We start from the raw sequence: 22,341 nt of genomic DNA on the forward strand, positions 1-22,341 counted from the left end.
GGTTTTTTTTAATGCAACTTTAGCAATTACATTAATTCTAATTTCATGCACATCATAGCAGCTCACATATGAAAAGCTATTTCACAATAGACTATTTTTCAAAAGTGCGCCTTATAGTCCAGAAATTACGTTATGTTTTGCTGCATCAAAATACATTCTGGGGTTGAATTTTTGAGGAAACCTTAGGTTGCACGATGCTGAGCTCTCAAGTACAATTACAAGCCATCGTGTGTAAACTAGCGTACCTGGGCGTGGTATCCGGTCTCCCTTGTCTATGGACCCCTCCCCGTGGCTCAGTCTGATGTATGGTCTTCCGCAACTGGAGACAGGAAGGATGGAATGTTGAACTCATTTTTTTTGGTCACATCGCAAAATATGTAAATGTTGTCGACACAATGCTTAAGGGAACCAATTAAAATTCAACCTAAGCCAAGCACTCATAGTACACGTGTTTGCTTGTCGAAAAATAAGTGTACCAGCAATTGCTGTCAGACGCTGAGCTGAAGAATTGGGGCAGATTGTCTTCAATGCCATTAGCACCTGTGACAAAATTGCAGGATGTGACTCACAAAAAGGTTTTCCATGGCCCCTGAGATGATTTTGATATATCCTTATATCATACAGCAGCAATCGCTGAATGTATTTGTTCACTGTACAATATCTCTCCATGAAGAAAGTGTTATTTATGGTTAACAGACTTTTGCACTTTACTGTACAGAGGGACTTCTACTTCCAAATGACTCTACATACAAAAGTTTCAGGATACACAGGATCTGAACGGGAAAAAAATTGCCTCTATTTACAAAGGTGTTTCAGGATATTCAAAATACAGTAGGTCAAAAATACAGTTCAGTACGCGCTGCCATTTACTGATCCCAGAGTTCTACTTGGCAACCTCGTGCATATGAGTGAATCCCGGCATGTTCTTCGTGTCCTGCTTCTGCTTTGTGAATGGTACTGCTACAAATAGCTATGTATCATTCACAATAAACCTCATGAAAGACATGCAGAGAAGTGGACAAGGACAAAAAGAAGAGGAAGAGACTTTTTCTGGCCATCGAAACAAAGCAAAACATATTAAAAAGGGATAAAAAATGAAAGCTTTTGTGAGATCTTGCAAAATAATAAAGCCATAATATATCTACGATCGCCAAGATAAGTAAACAAAAGCAGGCATTATTGGATCAGTTTTTCAAGGAACACGAGGAAAAAAAAAACACTGCTGAGGAGCTGTAAACAAAGAGGCCAGTTAAAAGGTAAATTAGTATTTGGATTAATTCATTTATTATTTGTTTTATTACATTATGTTACTCTTGTTTTATGATTTTTTTTGTGCAGTGATGCTCCTTTATGATTTATTAAAAATATATCATACTTTTCCGCGCCTTAGAACGGATTTGCACATTTCCATTCAAAAGCCATCTCTACCTACAAAGATTTTAGGTTACAAAGCTATTCCCAGAACTGATATAATAAAATTTGTAAGTAGAGGTACCACTGTATTTCAATTCAACTTTTTACTTTAACTACTAACTAAAGATTAATAGCAGTTAGCTGGCTGGAAAATAACACACCGCAAAAATAATCTTATATTTTCTATTTTCAGTAGTGAGCACCTATTTAGCTCTAGCATTTAGCTGTTATCTTTAGTATTTGTATAGTCCGCCCATAAAGTAATGCTACTTTTTGAGTCGACTATCAAATCATTAGTAACTAGTTACACTTTAGCAGAAGACATCTCAGACATTCTAACTAGCTTTATAGGTGGTTAGCCGCAACAATATTAGCTACTATGAGGCACTGAATAATACACACTGTCCCTTTCAGTGCAGCCCTCGCGGAATGGAATAATGTCTCATCTCATCTCATTAGCCGTACCGCTTATCCTCATTAGGGTCGCGGGGGGGCTGGAGCCCATCCCAGCCATCTTCGGGCAGTGGGCAGGGGACACCCTGAACTGGTTGCCAGCCAATCGCAGGGCACACAGGGACAGACAACTCATTCGCTCATTCACACCTAGGGACAATTTGGACCGGCCAATTCACCTGAAATGCATGTTTTTGGAACGTGGGAGGAAACCGGAGTGCCCGGAGGAAACCCACGCAAGCACGGGGAGAACATACAAACTCCGCACAGGAAGTCTGGAGCTGGATTTGAACCCACGACAGGTTCCCATGACATGAACTGTGCCGCACAAGCGCTAACCACTGCGCCGCCGTGCTGCCCATGGAATAATGTATTATTATTAATTTATTCATATGTAAATTCTTAATGTTTTTAATTTTTAGATGTTACATTATACTTTAAAACAGTGGAAGTTTTTTTTGGGTGGAAAACCCAATTTGGCCAACCATCACCAGTTAAAGTCAGTTGGAAAAGCCGTTTTTTTATTTGACCACTAGATTTTGCCCTATTGTGAAGTGTAACTGAAAGGCGTGCTTAATAGCACAAGAAGTAATATAGATTTAGCCTTATTTTGAAGTGCAACTGAAAGGTGTGCTAAATAGCACAAGAAAGAATACAAACTACCAACACTCAAAGTGTCCAAAATTTTTGCCTCAAATTTGCCAGTCGTTTGCAAGGTTTTTAATTTTTTGGACACCCGTAGCAGCAAGATGGCAGACATTGTCAGCTCCCTCTAGGTGAGGCCCATGTTATGTTAGATAAATGCAAATTTATTGACCCCGGAGTATTTTTAATGCATTCATGTTTATGATTGTTTCTGTATTTTTGCTTATCATTTAAATACATATTGTTTTTGTCATGATTGTCCTATTTGGAATTTATTTTAATAAATTAAGTTTGTTTTACCACTAGGAGATGCTAAATAAGACACACTGTCTTTTTAATATTGATTACTAGAGTATAACTAATTAATAAATACGCTGAGTTGGAATATGAGTGTGTGTCACTGCATGTACTGTATATAGTCATGATTGTATGAGTTCTTCATCAATACATTTTTTTATCATCTCAATTGTTTATAACTCCTTTACTTGTTCGGTCGCAATAATGTATTTTTGTCACGAGGATTACCAGAACAGAGCAGGAGACCCCAGAGCGTTCGTACAATACTTTTATTAGAAGGAAGGAATGACAAGACGTGAATCTTCGATCCGTTGTTTGACGGATTGTCGAGACTTGACAGGCAGGTGAAGGCTTGGCGGGAATGGTTGCGGACAGGCGTAATCGTCGTGTTGTTGGTTGGGGCTGGACAAGAAGGGCGTCGTTGTGTTCGGAAGAGAGATCAGGAGTCAGGCGGGCAGGGCGTAGGCAGATTCGGAAACGGGTCGGCAACGGAGATCAGGTAGAACAACAGGATTAATCTTCCGACACCCATGTCTCGGTGTAGAATGCTTAAATAGCGAACATAACCCAATCAGAAGGCGCATTCCAGCGCGCCAGATGATTACCCCAGGTGGCTCCACTTAGGTAATCATGACAGAACCCCCCCCTCAAGGGACGGCTCCAGAAGTCCCCCAGAAAAATAAAAATAAAATAAATTTAACCCAAGACACGTCACAGGGAAACACAGGCAGATCAGGACAGGCAGAATCAGACAGGACAGGCAGAATCAGAAGAGTCCAGACTCAGGGGGGGTCAGATTCAGAAGAGTCCAGACTCAGGGGGGGTCAGATTCAGAAGAGTCCAGACTCAGGGGGGTCAGATTCAGAAGAGTCGGACTCTGGGGAGCGGAAAGGGAACAGACAAGACAGGAGAGGAAAGACGGGACAAAATCAGTACAGGCAGACTCAAGGCAGGTATGGGAGTCGAGCAGGCAGGCATGGGAGTCGAGCAGGCAGGCATGGGAGTCGAGCAGGCAGGCATGGGAGTCGAGCAGGCAGGCATGGGAGTCGAACAGGCAGGCATGGGAGTCGAACAGGCAGGCATGGGAGTCGAACAGGCAGGCATGGGAGTCATTGCGCAGTCATACGGCCGGAGGTGCCTCAGCCAATTTCGCCATGTCGGAAAGGACTTGCCGAACTGCGCATTCTGAAGGGGATTTGCGCTGCTGATTCAGGCTTTGATAGTGGTCAGGGGGCAAATGTACGAACGCGGGGTCCATTCTGGTCGGAGGATTCTGTCACGAGGATTACCAGAACAGAGCAGGAGACCCCAGAGCGTTCGTACAATACTTTTATTAGAAGGAAGGAATGACAAGACGTGAATCTTCGATCCGTTGTTTGACGGATTGTCGAGACTTGACAGGCAGGTGAAGGCTTGGCGGGAATGGTTGCGGACAGGCGTAATCGTCGTGTTGTTGGTTGGGGCTGGACAAGAAGGGCGTCGTTGTGTTCGGAAGAGAGATCAGGAGTCAGGCGGGCAGGGCGTAGGCAGATTCGGAAACGGGTCGGCAACGGAGATCAGGTAGAACAACAGGATTAATCCTCCGACACCCATGTCTCGGTGTAGAATGCTTAAATAGCGAACATAACCCAATCAGAAGGCGCATTCCAGCGCGCCAGATGATTACCCCAGGTGGCTCCACTTAGGTAATCATGACAATTTTATCATTATTCATGTAATTTAGTGTGATTATGTTTTTATATGACTACTATACATGACTTTTTGATACATTCATTCATTCCTTTATTATTCAATCCTTACATTGGTTTAAGTGCTGTTTACAGTTTTATCAGAACTTGTCAGACCCAGTCTGGACATAGGGAATTTTATACCCTCCTGGTATAAAGTGATTGTTAGCCATTTTGTCTCTGCAGTTTCCGACCCTCTCAATGATGCCAAAAAAACTGCCCATGAAGATGTTTCCAGAAAAAAATATGATCAGTAAATATAATGGATGACCACACAAATTCAAAACGAGGCAACATTGGAGCTGCGTGGATTAACACTTCAAATATCCGAGCTTGTCGTAGATTGCAGTAAAACACATCAGGGATTTTCTCTATCAACTCTCATTGTGGCTATTATTAGCCCGGAGGTGTTTCAAATTAAAATACCTTTCCTGAAAATCACAAACCAATTGCCTGCCGTTCAACAATGCTGTCTGAGGAGTTCCAAGGTCCCAGCAAAAGCTCCTGTTGTGTCTGTGTGGCCAGGCCGGACCGCTGCACGTAATTTCTAGCAGGTGTGGAATATAAAATAGTTTGATAGTTTGGCGGGCGAACAGCTAGTGCATTATTGTCAGGGGGTTCCGCGCAAAGGCTTGACTTTTAAATGAAAGTCGAAAAATTGGCAGCCACGCTTCCCATTCTGCTAATGCGGCAGAATAAGTTCGGCGAGCGACATTGAGAGACAGAACAAACTCACATCAGGTGACTTTGCTTTCATCACAAGAACATCCTGAGTCTGCACAGTCCACTGTCAGATTTGCTGTGTGCCACATATTATACTTTTGTCACGACCAGCACACAGGGTAGACCCAATAGCGTAACGTTTTCTTACAATTTTATTGAAAAAAAAAGGAAGGGCAGCGGCCGCGATCCGATGCTCGCTGGACGCGGGAAGCAAGTCGCTCTCGCAGTCGGATTGTGATCGAATACAGAAGTGGATCTTCCGTAGTGGGCGATGGCGGTGTTAGGGACGGAAAAACAGGTCGATAGCCGGGCCAGGAGAGCAAAAACGTGGTCGGGGTCAGAATCGGGTCGTAAGCTGGGACGGGAGAGCAAACGTAGTCGGGATCAAAACGGGTTGTAGCCAGAGACAAACGGGAGCAAATAAGGGACAGGCGAGAGTCAGGGTAAAAAAAAGGCTAGCCTTGTATCAACAGAGGTTCGCAGACGGACTGACAACAGGAGAGTGACAGGTCTGGGTTTAAATAGGGACAGGGAGCCAATCAGATAGCCCGCAGCGGCTGGCGCCAAACGAGCGGGCACAGGTGATTCCAATCGATAATCATGACAACTTTGTGGACGGATCGATCCAAATATCGATTTTATCACGACTGAGATAGTACTTGTATCGGATCAATACTATCGTATTGGGATCCAGTCCCGGCTACCGACCAGTTTTCCGCCCCTGACACCGCCATCGCTCGCTACGGAAGATCCACTTCCTTGTTCGGATCACAAGCCGAGTACGAGAGCGAACACCAGATCGTGGGCGCACCCCTTCCTTGTTCCTTCAATAAAAATTGTGGTAAACGTTACGCGAGTAGGTCCTGTTTCCGTTCTGGTCCTGACTGTTATATAGTATTAGTAATTTTGTCACATTACTCCTTTCTTTGTTCTACTCTCTTCTGAAACAATTGTTATTGTAAAAGTGTATTTTTTTCATACTGGTATTTTTTACACTATTTGCCCTTTGACTTGATTTTTTAAATATTTTGCAATGAAAGTTATTATAGTTGTCATGTTGACTCTTTTTTCATTTATCTTGTTGTTACATTGCTACTTTGCTACTATTTTGGCTCAACTCTCTTGACTTTTGTTCTGCTACAGAACTAAAAGAAATAATTCTATTTTTATGCTGTTTCAGTTGTAGTCGGTCAATAAAATACTGAACGTTTTCAGTGGCTAAAACTATGTTGCTATTTTCATCCTAATAAAAACAGTTATTTAATGATCATGAGATTTCCGAGCAAAAAGTATCGGTATCGATGGATACTACACTGTCATTACTAGGATTGGATTGCTAACAAAAATCCCGGTATTGCCCAACCCTACTTTGTGTAACCTGTATGATTTTATCCTATTTTACACATCTTTTTGCACAAATATTCCAATAAGATTTCATTCAGCAGTGAAAAAATAGCTTTATTCAACGTTAGATTTCTTTATGGATGATTATTTTATTTAATTTCAAATGTTTTTAAATTTCATTTAAAAGGTCATTTTGTTTACAAATCTAGCTTATAAAGCTAATGCTATGTTTTATTTTTCATCAATTTTGTGTTTTTGACTCTAAGTTTGTCGAATGTGTCAAAAGTTAAAATTGGTTTGTGTTTTTATTAAGTTATTTTTTTGTTGATTAGTAAATATTTTAATTTATATTGCTTTTGGAATCCTGTGAATCCAAATCAGCTCTTTTTCTATACGTAAAAAAATCAAATGGTAATTGTCGTAGTTTATTTAATTCTTGTCGTTTATAGTTAATTTGTTGTCACACTGAAAAATAAATATTTTTATTTTACATTTAGTTGTGTCGCGTCAGATTCTGTGTTGCTTAGTGTTAAACAGTCAACGTCATTGAAAAGTAAAAAAAAAAATGAATTCACAATAGATGAGTTTATTTAGTTTTGTTAATGGACAAATGTGAAGATTTCACAGGATGCCATTTTGTTGTTTTAACTTTTGTCGCTATCGGCCAATCCTGTTGCCGTTTTCAGATTTCTAAACCCGAAAGGCCTGATCTGTTTTTGTAAGTGTGACGATTCAATAAAAAAGGGGGCTCAGGGGAAGGCTTTATGACAGGATGGAATTATCTTATCGGAAAGCCTCTCTCCCCGTCCTCCTTACAAATTCAAAATCCATTGATGTCTTCCCTCCTAATTTGAGGGTCTACTAAAGTTTACCATCTTTATATTAATTATCAATATATTTTGCGCATCATGTTACATTATTAATAGATATATTTCGATGAAAGCAAGAAAAATAACTTTGAGAAGCCGTTTTGGAACATCAATACTCAACAAGAACAACTTTTGAACAGTAAACGTAAAGCAAAATTTCTGATGGGGAGTCAGTGATTGTACAGGAAATTGTGAAAAATGCCCTCCAAAATGTATCTGAGTTTACTAATGGTAATAAACATCAAATCCTTTAGTATACTCCTCTCCTCCATTGAAGTGACAGGTTAAGATCAGAGAAACACGTTTTTTTTTGTACTCTCACACCAATGAAATATGTTATATAAGATTGCCTTGCCTACTCTGCACTGACGTCTAACCATTCTGAGTGTATTGAGGTTTAAAGGACTGGAGTTTTAAAGGATTTATGCCCAAGAACATTTTCCACTTTTCCCCTTAAGAATTTCGCAACTCAAGAGTGTTTTGAAGAAAATCATAATCAGCTGGAATTAGTGCCTGCTCACTAAGAACAAAGAAAAGGAAAATAATCTATTTTCTTCTGTGTTGTTGAATTTTATGTTTTTGTAGCATTTCAGATGGCCTTTACTCCATCTCTTCACTCTCGACTGCACATTTCTTGACTAACCAATCAAAACACTCAAACAAATGAGCTGTGGTCAAGGGCCCAATAAGACAAAGGCCAGGCCACAATAAACACTGTAGACATGACTCCTGCTTCATCTACCTCTTTCAGCCAGATGAGGTGGAGAAGATAACGGCACAGCGGCTGATCAGATGGTAAAGTATTCTGTTCACTGCTTTTATTCGTGTGAAACGCATTTCTTTTTTTGTACCTGAAAAGGTTTTACAGTATACCCCAATTCTGAAATGATTTATCAGTCAAAAAATATCATTGACCACAAACCAGAAACATTGGATGCAATGGAAATCAAACCTGGGTTACAGCGGAGAGAGCACCGAATCCTAACCACAAAACCAGTGGTCCTGAACTGGTCTGAAATTCAGGACAGACACGACCCAAAACGAGAAAAAAATCTGACTTCTCGCATGTATTGAATGAAAAAAACGGCGTATAATAGTAAAATATATTCACTACATTTTAACCGAATGACCAGCAAAACGTCTTTAAGTAACAATATCCTTCATGCTCAATTACGTGCATTTTGAAATAAATACAACGCTGCACTTCAGTGTTTTCATTCATTTTTTCCAGACTTAAAAAGCGTGCACATATTTTTCATAACAACTCAAATTATGTACTGTTAGCAGGGAAATCTCACTCACTGAACAGAGATAATATCGGGCCAAAAAACTTCAGCCCCACCCGAGTCGCGAGTATATAAAACCGAACCTGCCCAAACCCAAAGGATTAACTTAACTTGATAACCAAGCCCGAAATAAACCAGAAGCTTTAATTTGCCGCCAAATGCGTCGGCCGTGCGTACTTCAGCGCCGAACTGTGTTTCAGAGGAACTATGCAGCTTGGGGTTTACTTGGGGCTCAGTCCCTCGAATAAATGGTTCGGCACCGTAGTGCGCATTTCATTGACGTGCAGCGAACGAAAGTGAAACTTAACAAAACAGCACCGAAAAGAAAATCATATCCGGCAGAATAAAAGCTGCCAAAAGTGAAATATTTGGCCGAAAAGCAGAAAGTTTGTGAAGCTTGTAAGCTATTGGCTAGAAGCGAAAATTACATCTGATGTGTGGGAGGTGAAAGGAGGAAGCGGCACGCCTTTTACCTAAACACCTGGGATGAACATTTCTTTGGATGTAGTGATTTGGAGTTAAACTGATAGTTTGGTGATGATTTTCTTTATCCAAATATTTACTTGAGTAAAACTAAGTGCATGCTGTGCAGATCCTCCATGAAGGGGGAAAAAAAAGGGAAAAAAAATGTCGCGAGAGAAGCCCTGCCAGCCTGACTTAATCATTGAAGTTTGTGCCGGGTTCGAGTTGGGTTCGGCCCGGGCCCAAGATCTTACCTCTACACTGAACCAACAAAAATAACACTGCACTGATGTTCTCTGTACTCATATCCATCCACACACTCTCAATAAAACAAAAAGTGTAGTTCAAAATTCAAGTACAGAAAATTGTTTTTTTTTTCCTGCTTACCCTTTTAAGATGTAATTGCTAAAAATCGTGAACGAAATGGCCGACACGCATTTCGGAATAATCGCCATTTCCTCTTAAGGAGTGGAATCGACCCACAATTATTTTTTCCTTATTACTATTTTCCCAAGGCAAAGTCCTAGTTTCGGATGGTGACCCATCAGTTGAGAAACACTGCAGTAGAACACCATTCATATAGATAACATACAAAAAGCCATTACATTTTTATCTCCCAATCCAACCATTTTTCTTCACTGTACCAGAAACAAATGTAAGAGAATGGAGAAAACAAAGTTGTCCTGAAAGATATAGATAAATGCAAAAAAGCATGATAAGGGAACATCTCTAAAAAGTATCTGATGATGAATCGGACTTTGAAGGACATCAAATTAATACATTGTAAATATTATGTTGGTGTTGTGTTCGTAGTTTACGTTGTCAATAAATCATTTTAATCATGGCCACACGTATTCCACTACGTTTATCACGTGCAATGCTTAGTTTAAACTGAGAAAAAGGTACACTAATTTTTAACCAGAACTAACTGGTGCGCGTTATACACAAGTGAGCGTTATGCACTAATAAATACAACTTACTGTATTACATAATTTTTGCCCTGCAACAAAACAATTACTACAGTTTGGAGGTGGATCAGAATACTAATTCTATGAGAGGATATAATAAGCAGGGTTGGGTAGGGTTACTTTAACTTGATTACTTTCAATTACTTTTGGATTACTCCAATACCAAATATGCTAATAAAAGACAAAATAAACTAAATGTGAATAGAATTACTAAATTTTGTGCAGGCTTGGGGAGTAACGGAACACATGGAACGGCAAAAATGATGTTCGCAAGCTGTTTGGATTTATTTTCATTTTGTTTCTGTCGCATTTTATGTTAGTTTTGCGGGAGATCAAAGAGATCAAAGCTAGGAGAGAAAGCTTACCACGTGTTGTGAGTCATAATTTTATTCATATTTAGTTTCTTTTGTCTTTTATTAGCATATTTGGTATTGGAGTAATCCAAAAGTAATTAAAAGCAGCACGGCGGCGCAGTGGTTAGCACGTGTGCGGCACAGTTCTGAGGTCGTGGGAACCTCCTGCGTGGGTTCAAATCCAGCTCCCGGCCTTACTGTGCGGAGTTTGTATGTTCTCCCCGTGCTTGCGTGGGTTTCCTCCGGGCACTCCGGTTTCCTCCCACATTCCAAAGACATCCATTTCAGGTGAATTGGCCGGTCCAAATTGTCCCTAGGTGTGACTGAGCGAGTGAGTTGTCTGTCCCCGTGTGCCCTGCGATTGGCTGGCATTCAGTTCAGGGTGTCCCCTGCCCACTGCCCGATGATTGCTGGGATGGGCTCCAGCCCCCCCGCAACCCTACTGAGGATAAGCGGTGCAGCTGATGAGATGAAGTTAAAGTAACCCTACCCAACCCTGATAATAAGGATATTAAGGGGGCAAGGGAAAAAAGCCTAATGTCTAATTAAGATTATAATGATATGATGATAAAACACAGAGAGGGAAATTTAAACCATCTGTTTATTGTATCCCCCGCTATGATTTCTCCTCAATGACTCAATCAATTTGAGTCATGATTACCGCACTTCCAGCTTCCATGGCACAGGCACTTCAAGGCACGCATCCCATGAAAATTATGAATTTGAGGAGGTAAATGAGTTGAATAAACAGGAAAACCTTAAATTTTATGTCACCTTTACAGCTGCCCAATTTAAACAAATAAGATGCTTGCACACACAGGCAATGAGGTAAACCCAGAAGCTCAGTGTTAGGCTCAGAGTTTGTGTTTTTTTTTTTTTGCAAATCAGCCTCGTGACAGTGTATCCAATGTGCGTAATAATTGTGGGGGTTTGGTGACAGGGGAAAGGCCCTGGTGTTTGTTTATACTCACATCACCTTAAGTGGTCATAGCTGAAGCTTGAGCAGAGCCCAAAGAGCAGTAAAAGTGGGCCCCTGTGTACAAAAGCTGCTCAGTGTGCTTACATTTACAGGATGTGCTCATGTAACACGCACAATTTGTGTAAATACACACCCGTACAAGCTGCTGACAGACTTAACACCCGCACATCTTAAACCACAATACAAAATTCTGTCAATGGATGTCTCTCTGGTGTTCTAAATTTCAACCTTACTTTTGACCCCTTAGATTCGCGAGAATCTAGTGAATCCAACCGTGTAAAATATTTACTCCAAAACACACGATAATGCCACTGATATTTGATTGACATCATTTTTGGCCAATTGCAGGCTTCGTTTCCACAGCTCCCATTTGTCTATACGAGCCTGTGTTGCTAAAAAAGATAACGCCTACTCTACCTACTTTAGCCAAAAGTGACCGATTCAAATAATGATTGACACATTGGTAATCCAATTGAATTCTGAATAAATCGATATGAAGATGTCCCTATTGTATTCAAAATGACTTCTGGAAAGGGAAGTCAAACATTTACAACTCTTTCAAAATGTCTAAAGAAATGGCCAAAGTTAAATACACAGTTGCACCGTTTTAGTGCTGTAAATGCCTAGACCTATCATTATAAAAATAAAAATTATAAAAATGCATAAAATATAAGGTTTTGTTTTTCAGATTGTGATCAAATTTGACAAGGTACCAAGTAAGGCTTCAGGCTATTGTTTCACCTGTTTTACAGCTAAGATGCCCGTGCTACACTCATCTGCAGGCATTTGATTGCAAAGATAATTCAGGCAAGGATAAAAACCATCTATTTCTGTGTGTTCTAACTCATATTATCCAATCTCAGTAGCACTTGCAGTCATAGTTTGTCTAGTTTGGGACAAAACACACAGTCTTATCTTTCAAAAGAGACCAAAACTGTCCATATTCTCCGAATGGTTTAAGAATAGCATTACATTTACTATGGGTGTGTCTTGGATTGGGATTTTGGACACATTTTACAGGAACGTTAAGGGGTTACCGTTCAAGGAAAAGATTAGATCAAAATATTTGAAAAAAAAATAAGATTGTGTTCAATGTTATTGACAACTTTACAACGAAATTAGACAGATAATAATAATAATCTCCGGTGTGTTAATAAATTGTGTGTCTATTTCAAACGGCCCGGTTATTAGGTTCCATTTTCTTGGGATAAGTAATTCCTATCAGAACTCAAAGAACTCAAAGTGGTAATTTAATTTTTGATCAGAAGGACATTTTAGCATTCTTAAGAAAAAAAGATAGTGGAGCACAAGCAACACCTAGAGGCAAATTTGTTTACTTATTGCATTTACGAATAATTACAGTGGAACCTCGGTTTTCGAACGCCTCTCAGTTCGAACTAATCGGAGTCCGGGGGGAGGTGGGGGGGGGGGGGGGTGGGGGGGGGGAGGGATGGGTTGTTGTGCGGGTCAAACAGAGTTCCCGGACACAACCGAATGTTTGATCTTACATTACACAGTCCAGCGTTTTTCCGAATTGCTCAGTCCACAATTTAGTAGATTTGGGAGTCCACAATTGAAAGAATTTGGGAGTACAGTCAATAAACATGCCCGATTAAAGTCGCCGTCGACGATAAAGCTCCGTTGCGGTAGTGCAAGCTGATGTTTAGCAGCGGGCAGGAGATATAGCGCTATGCTAACGTTAGCATCTGGTGAAACTGTTAGCGGTGGAAAGTATACAGCAAACACAAAGACCACAGTTAACTCTCCCGGTACATAGCTAGAAACTTCATATCGAGTTAGCATTGTGTGTCAATGGTTCCGCTATTATTATAGCGCGTAGTCTCCAACCCCTGTTTTTACCGGAGTCTTCGTCTCGTTCGAGCCGGTGATGCAATGCGGCGTCGGGAAAGCCAAGACTCCGTGATGGCAAAAAAAAGTCCTCCAATTCCGGACGTTGTTGGTGGCGTTCCGCAGCTCAATTCACTCATTGTGGACAGATGGACCAACTGTTACCGCGTGCGGACGTGCTTCGTTTTGCTTTTGCTTTTAATATAGGTGTACGAAGTGTTTTAGCCCCTAATAATGCCTCCCAAGAAAGCAAAGTTGCTAGAGGTGAAAAAAGAAAAGTAGTGCGTACAACTATTGCATTTAAGAAAGATATAATAGCAAAATATGAAGGAGGTGGCATGTCTGATCTTGCTAGGGAATACCCCACCGTGCACCTGCGCCTTCTACTGACCACCACAAAGGTAAGAAATCCTATTCATAATTATTTTCTTTATCCTTTTTTTATTTTTATACGTTCATGTTAGCATAATCTTTCGTACGGAAGATTACAATAACGCGAACGTACAATTAGCCTGGGTTGGCATTATGTTTACGTTGAACATTCAGGTAAACATTCAGGGTGTTGGAACGGAGCCCAACATTGAAGGTGTTGGAACAGAGCCCCCTTTCCAATTCCACTTGTTGTGGAGACCCGGGTGCTAAATGACTTGTAAATGACCTGATTTTTTTATTTTTATACGTTCATGTTAGCGTAATCTTTAGTACGGAAGATTACGACAACGCGGACGTACGATTAGCCTGGGTTAGCTTTATGTTTATGTTAAACATTCAAGGTAAACATTCAGGGTGTTGGAACGGATTAAAACGATTTACATTATTTTTAATGGGAAAAATGATTTCGGTGATCGAACAAAACGGTTTTCGAACAGGGTTCTGGAACGGATTATGGTCGAGAACCGAGGTTCCACTGTAATTTCAATCCTAACGATTTTCAAAATTAAAGCTAGAAAAGTCCCTACACATGGCACTTCATAAAAAACACATAATAAAGACTTGAGGGGACACGGTGTGATATTTTATCCCTAGATGTCGCTGTATTAAGTAGTACAACTACAATCAAGTTCCACAAAACACAAGGAAGAATACAAACTATAGAAACTCAAAGGGACCGAACCACAACAATTTCCATTTCATTTTTTGTCCAGCCGTTCAAAAGATTTTGTTTTTTGGGGGTACCCGCAGCACACAGATGGTGGCCAATCATGTCAGCTCCCTCTACATGAGCCTTATGTTAAAAATAAATACGGTAAGTACAAATTTCTCGACCTGCGAGTATTTAAAATAAAATGCACATTTATTTAGATTTTGACAATCAGGTAAAATATACAGTAAAAAAATGCAGATCAAAGCATAATCATAGACTAAAATAAATAACTTGTGTTACCCTCTTGGCTCAAAAAAGGTTGAAAAAGACTGCTATATAGCGAGCGCCCTTATAGTCTGGGTAAATAGCGTGTTGGACTCTAAATTCTTAAAAACAAATGATAAGCTCTTTAAAGATAAATAAAGTTAAGTTTAACCTACTTTTTGGGGATGAACTTTAAGTTAGGCGACTTACTCCTCTGTGGTAAAAAGTGGCTGGAAAAAAGCGCTCCAACCATTTTCCGAACCGCATCAAGCTTCCTTATTACACTTTCATTTCTAATGGAACAGCTCGGCTCTTCTTTACACCTCACACCAACAATATTGAATGGATGCACGAGATGTTAAACAATGACAATTTCAAAGGTTGCTAGTGCGCTGGAGATACAGTATAGAACGTTTACACACGATCTACGAAGAGTAAGCAGATTTCTTCTTCGGGGTGGATGCTGGGTGACCTCTCACAGCGCCACACGCTGGTAGCAGCGGAAAGAAGCACTACAGTACTGTCCTGTACTCGGAAAAAGGTGCACACAATACAAAATCTAACACAGCAATCTCCGGATATTTTTCGACAACCCGGAAAAAATGTTCGTATCTACCGTTTTGCGTAGGTTGAATTGTCATAAGTAGGAGAGCGTCTGTATTTTTTTGTGTGTCACCCTTAGCGAATGACAGGCAGTGTGGGGGTAGGGGGGTTGGGCTTGCACACAAACAACAAACCAACAGGAAATATATGCGGCAAACATAAGCGCAGACTTCATGGTAAAAGTGTGCTGAATTTTCTACATTTTATTTGTAAAATCATTTTTGCAATATACTATGCCTGGAGTAAAAAAAAAAGGAAAAAGTTTTGGACAGTTCCCAGAAATGGAGAAGGATATCTTCAAGTTGTTTGAAGTCCAAATATGAAATGGATTTGGAGCTTCTTGGCCAAGTGTACGTTAGTAAGTTCTTAAGATTGCACAACCCAAGAAATGTGAAAAGGAGTCAAAGTTACCACAAGTTGGTAAACACCTTTTCTTTTTTTTCTGTAATTATGTGGCCATTTTAAAGTTTAAGAGGGTCGGCTTCCATTCAAGTATATACAGTAATTTGTAATTAGACAGTTGCTTCAGAGTAATCACTACTTTTTGGTGTCAGTAATCTAGGCAAGGGTAAATGAATAACTTTTTAAATGAAATAACTAGAATTTACTTGTTACTGTATTCCAGTAACACGCCCAAAACTGTTCATAAAATAATTGTTTTCACTGCTGCTAGTTGCAAGAAAAACGCCAGTCTTAAGAAGGCCAGCTTTCCTGACCTGTAAACATTTTTTTCCGAGAAAAACGCCTTCGCCAAGAAACATTTGAAGCGCAACACAAAGTGCACGTGTTCATCTTGTCGCATGCACCCATCCGAACTACACAAAACAGCGTACATGAGTCGTCGGGGCCCATTCACGAACCCGGGCTCTCGTGATTTCTTCAGAACTAATGGGAAGAGAGTTAATGCGTGTCTTAGTTATTCAGGTTAATGCTTTTGCCTGTGGGCCTTCTCTCCATTCTGGCTCCTGCTGCACACGCATCCATTTACTGCAAACTACTGTGCAGTCATGCTGATGCATTCGGTAGAAACTGCAGCCGCAGCGCTGGGAATAACCCAAATAACCTCGCTGTAATGTCATAACGTGCAAACTGTTACCAGGGGTTTTGCTTTGTAGTTTAGGGCGATAGTGTGCCAAAGTATGAGCTAATGAAGCATGTGATTGTGGAAATAGAGCGAGGAAAAAAAAAGAGGCCAGTGTCACTAGAAGGTGGAAACGTGAGCAGTGCGACAGGCGGCTACCTGCACGTGAGTGTTTCGTGGTAGGGTTTGATGCTGGCGCTGCGGTCCCTCCTCACAGGCCCCTGCTCGATTGTGGGTAAACCTGTGGCGGAGGTGGTGGTGGTCCACGTGGAGGATGTCCGTCGCAAGAGACCTGGATGGAGGCTCCGTCTCAGACGCTGTATTGAAGAGAAAGACGGAGATGTAAAAATGTCATGAAGAAATAAAACACTAGACTAGAGTATTCGACGTTTGGTCAGAATTCCGTTTTGCAATGTCAGATAATTATCATACAATGTCAAAAAATGTGAAAAGAAAAATTAAGTCAATCACATAGACATGTCATCTGACTGATACTGGTGGAATGTGAGGTTTGGGAGGGGAGTGTTTACTTGCATACGCGCCCCTCCCAGGAGACCGGAACCCAAAACTGGTACCTGAGTCACCTCGCAAGGCAATTTGGCCAGTAAGAAGGCAAGAGGGCAGAAACCAAAAAATGGTCCTAACCAAGTCTCAGCTCATCAAACAGCCAGAGAACCTTGCCAAGTCAGCAGCCAAGCTTGATAAAGCTAGTTCCGAAACCTGTGGGACAAAGCCAGCGACATCAGAGAAGCCTCAAGCCACCAGCAGTCAACCTCTGCTTCAACACCCTGCATCCTGTGGTCCTTGTCCCAACCGGGTCTCAAGCCTACCTGGATCCATCATCTCTCTACAGCCAAGGACATAAAGACTGGCCCGTCAGAACTTCGCAGAACATCTCGTTGTTGCAAGGTATTGGTATTGGTGTGACGTTAAAGGGGGAATTCTATCAGAACAAAATAATGTAATAGTCAACCAACGTTGTGGTCCATCCAAATGGTGCCAGTTTAAGTTCTCAACTTCTCTTCTTTGTTTTATTTTCGTATTATTGTGATCTATTCAAGCTTTTTCAGTAGGTAATTAGTAAAAGAAAATTCCATAAACCCATGAGTGTGTGTGTCTTGATTAAAGTATATTGAACGGTAAAAAGAATTCACCTAAAGTGTTTGAAGCCACCCTTCAGAATCACGAAACAAGGTTTTTCATCCGTTTTCCTGACATCCATTATCCATCCATTTTATGCACTGCTTATTCTCAGTAGGGTCGCAGTCATCTTCAGGCAGTGGGCAGGGCACACCCTGAACTGTTTGCACAGTCAAATAACACACTTGCTCATTCACACCGAGGGACAATTTGGACCGGCCAATTAACCTGAAATGCATGTTTTTGAAATGTGGGAGGAAACCAGAGTGCCCAGAAAAAATCCATGCAGGTACGGGGAGAACATGCAAACTCCACACGGGGAGTCTGCGGTAGCTGGACTTGAACCCTGAACCTCTGCACCGTGGGTCTGCGCACTAACTACCCATCCACCGTGCCGCCGTTTTCATGACATAATGATCTAAAAACGTATCGTGCTCCAAAAAGGCGAGCCGGGTTTTGAAAATAATAAACTCTGCTCTTTAATTCAATTCGCTACAACAATTTTAAAAATTATTCCCATCAGTAGTTTGAGAGTCAGCATAACTTTTCCTTTCCAATAATATAATACAGTGCTACATCTTCTTAGCAGCTTAATTCATTCTAGGATTGTGTTCATAGCTCAAATTGCTCGTTTAACAAGCGTATTTTCCTGATATTAAATAATTAAAAACTAATTGGTCTGCTCCAGTCCTCCCAAAAGCCTACAAGTGAATCCTAAATAGCTATAAAACGTCCCCTCCTAAACACTAAACACATCTAAATAGTAATTAAACATAAATCATCCAGAAATAAGATAAGAAAAATTATATTAATAAAATTGAGTGAGATTTTATTATGAGCAACGTGATCGTGTGCTGCAGAGAAAGCGGTGGGGTTGGGGGTTGCACGTTTTCCCCCTTTCTTGTACGATTTTTGATAATTTCACATCATATACACGTGTAACCATTTTTATGAGTTTTTTTTCTTAAAGAACAATCTCATTTTACCCATTTCATCTCTAATCCGGATCATCTCTGACACCAGTAGCAGGCGACAACGTCATGATAAATAGCATATGATGTAGCGGTCTTCTACAAAGTCTGTCTTTCTGTGAGTAGGTGCCATGTCATGTTTGCAATCAAAAATAAGGAAAGTGATTGGCGATGCTAAGTATGACACAGAGGAATTGTTGATTATAGTTAACCACTTAATGTACAATTAAAATTAAAGTATAACTTTAAATTAACGTACACTCAAAATAAATTTACAGCACTTTTTTATTTTCCTGTAGTAGTTTGCATGTACAAACTAGACGGGCTGATGCTGGCGGTCATGAGCGGTGAGCGGTTTCCAGCAGTTTCTAGTGGTAGCCCCTGGGACTGCTGGTGAACTAGATTTTCTTTTGTACACCAAAATTCTAGTGTTTAGAGCTGCTTGTAGATAAAGGTACCACTGTAATATAATGCTGTTAAATCACAATCAATCTCCACAGAGGTTGCCATCTGATGTTGGTGTTTTTAGGCGCCTTTTATTTCGCGAAACCTCAACTCCTATCTTCGGTGGAAATGTGAATTCCTGTGCACACTCCGGGTATAAAGCTGACACAAACTGCCGCCTCTTTGAATGCATCAAAAACCCTTGCTAGTTTAGTGAAGTGCAGTCAGGCCAGGCTGTGCCTCAACTGTCATGATGGAAATATACAACTAAACATATATGAAATGGTTATAATTATTTGGTGTTAAATTGATTTCTCATTTGACTTCAACATGTTTAATTTTTTTCCATTATATTATGAATGGTATCAATACATTCAGTATGTAATGTTTTGCTGTCCATGTGCCGATGCAGAGTGAGTCATGCAATTCTCTTGCCTCATGTCAGAGGGCGATGGCGAGACCAATGATTGTGATTTGGGGTACAACTTAGACCCGAACAATAGAACTAGTGATAGTATTAGCAAGCTAACAGCAAGTCAAAATATCCAGTATTTTTTTTCTTGTTGCATAGACTTTTTTCACAATGGTGGATTCCCCAACTACTGATGTCTTTATTCAAAAGTTGCAACGCATACATGTTGTTTACAAGTTAAAGTAAGACAAAAAAAAACCCAACTGTTTTTTTATGCTACCGTTTATATTTTGCATGCTTGGTCTGCCAAGCGAATTATGAATAAGACTTAGGTTCTGTCATGATTACTAACTCTGATCACCTGGAGCAATCATTTGGGCGCCTTCTGATTGGCTGGCACTTCGCTCTTAAGCGCACTGCGCCCAGGTTTCCTCGTCAGAGTGTACATTTGTAACTCTGTGTGACTCTCCTGATTTCCCGTTCGTCTAAGAACTCTGCTTACCTGTTTCTGCCTGCCTCAGATCCGACCTGTTTCCGCCCCACGCTTCGATCTCCTCCCCAGCCCCGGTAAACTCGACCTGCCTGATTTCCGCACTCCGATTGGCCACTTGATCCGAAGCTATCTCTCCGGCGCCGCTGCTGACGTCTGACGGCCATCACGTCTCCCGCAAGCCCTGAACGCTTCCTTAAATAAAGAACTGAAACGAATGCTCTGGGGTTTCCTGGTCTGTTCTGGTCTGCTGATAGGTTCATTTATTTGTAAATCTGACTGTACCTCATCAAACACCAACCTCGCCACACATCAATAGATTGATGCTATTTCTAGGTGGTATGATGGCTACCTCATCTGAGTGATGAATTGGCTTTATTTTCCTGCTCAATTGGCTTGGTGCTAGATCGTTGTCTCTTTTACCACTTTCCAAACCTTCTTGTCATAGTGTTGTTTATTTCCAGTGTACCGAACCCTTGCCTCCTTACTCAACCACGACTGCTGCCTCTGGTGATCGAGATACTGCTGCTCCAACGCCAAATTCTCTGTGAGGCGAACTCTGCTTGAAATAAATACCATTGTACTATCGGTGTTTCTGCATTGTGCTTCTATACCACCCTGAGCGGGTCCCTGACACAAATTGTGCCTTGAGCTGCTTTATTCAGTTGTATCCATACAGACTACACAGATGTTTTTTTCTTGAATGTTATTGTAAGCATATATTTTCCTATCATCACGTGATATCATCCTCGCCAAAGTATATGTACTGCATCTGCCTCCTCCCCTCTGCACCATCCCTGAGACTCCCAGTACCATTTGCCCGTGTGTGATACTTCCATCTGCTCCGCGGCTTGCAGCAGCTTGGCAAAGAGGCACAAAATATGGCAACGTCTCTCCCGTGCTCGTTCAAGTGTTCTGCATGATGACCCAATAAATATTGGTTTAGAATGCTGAAAGAGGCCATTCAAAGTAAGGTGTCTGTGTTTGCTCAACGTTATTAGCATTTCTATTTTTTAAATAAACCCATACTTATCCATCTGCATTATATTACGCGCTAAGTAGCTAAAGCGAAGGGATGCTGCTGGAAATGTGAATTTCCCTGCGGGGATGAATAAAATATCTATCTATCTAAAGAACTGTCAGAGGTATTCGCATGACAGGTACTATATATGTACTGTATTTTGAAGTGCCGTGGAACTATTGTCTACAGTCTAAGTATCGACACATGCAAGTGATTGTAATAACGTACTGTTAAATGTCCTTGGACTTCAAATGTCTTGACATAAAACAATTTGAGATTTCCAACAAGGTTTATTAATGTTTTTTTTCTAAAATGATGTTTATCATAAGCCTGGACAATGAATAAAATCTAATTTTATGATTCATCACCATTATCATAGAGAGTTTGAGGATTTGCTAACTCTTGAATTTTTGGTAGAACTCTAATGTATCGAATTACCCAAAGCTGTTGCTTATTTATTTACTTAAAGGTGACATTTTAGCAAATATGTGCGAGCTTTGATAAGCAATATTTCTAACGATGAGTCTTTGTTTTGATCACAGCAAAGTGAACATTGTTTATAGAGAGGTTAAGCGTGGCACATGTGACATGCACCGCATGCAAACATGTGAAAAAAAGACTTAAAAGATAAAATGAGATTAACAAACAAGTAAGACTGAAAAGGAAAACATTTCCAAGATGGTGCTTGGAGACTGGCTTAAGAGGTGAGTGCATCAGAAGAATAGTGCGTATTGTGAAATTACATTAGCTCGATAATATAAATATGAATACGTATTTTTCTATACATAGGGAAATTTTTTCACAGTCGTGCGTTCAGGGTGGGGATGGGAAGCAACTGTTTGTGAGTCTTTTATTCCTTGTTTTAAGGGATCTGTACCTTCTGCGGGAGGCCAAGAGGTCAAAGATGGGTGGCCGGGGTGAGAGAAGTCCTCTTTCAATTTGCATTAGAAGTTATTCTATCTTTTAATCAAATTACATGACATGACAGAATTGGAGCTCTGTGGAGGTCATCATTCTTTTATATCTAAAACCATTAGGTGCATGTAAATCTCTCGAGAATTGCATAGAAATAATCATATCAAATCAATAGTGGTACCGGAATTGTCCCTCAAAAAACGCTCAAGCTTACGGCTCAGGAGGTAGAGCACTCGTCTTGGGATCAAGGGATCCCAGTTCGAATCCCGGCTCGTCCGTGTTACATGTCGAAGTGTCCTTGGGTAAGACACTGAACCCCTAATTCCCCCAATAAGCAGGTTAGCGCCTTACATGGCTGCAAGGCCGCTATTGAGAAATGTGGAGCACATTGTAGAGCGCTTTGGGAAGTCATTGACTTGAAAAGCGCTATATAAATGCAGATCATTTCATTTCATGGAAAGTTAGATTTTGCAATACACTCCCCTGTGCTAAATTTAAGGGGGATAAGAGGAGACAATTATGTTCGAGAAGCAAGTTCAATCTGTCCAC

At 40.7% G+C, this 22,341-nt stretch overlaps 1 protein-coding gene across 1 annotated transcript in view; it reads right to left on the reverse strand.

Moving 5' to 3' along the window:
• The window catches only part of LOC148362505 (cGMP-inhibited 3',5'-cyclic phosphodiesterase 3A-like), a 146,369-nt gene that overhangs the window by 18,718 nt on the left and 105,310 nt on the right, over positions 1-22,341 (reverse strand). Inside the window, exons 4-5 of the mRNA XM_088339937.1 lie at positions 16,559-16,716; positions 246-319 (exon numbers count right to left, since the gene is read on the reverse strand). Coding sequence (XP_088196063.1) covers positions 246-319; positions 16,559-16,716 — 232 coding nt within the window. The remainder of the gene's footprint in view (positions 1-245; positions 320-16,558; positions 16,717-22,341) is intronic.

Source organism: Urocampus carinirostris, chromosome 7 (assembly GCF_059441175.1).
Source record: "Urocampus carinirostris isolate Australia breed hairy pipefish chromosome 7, RoL_Ucar_1.0, whole genome shotgun sequence".
In the NCBI taxonomy this organism is placed as follows: Eukaryota; Metazoa; Chordata; class Actinopteri; order Syngnathiformes; family Syngnathidae; genus Urocampus; species Urocampus carinirostris.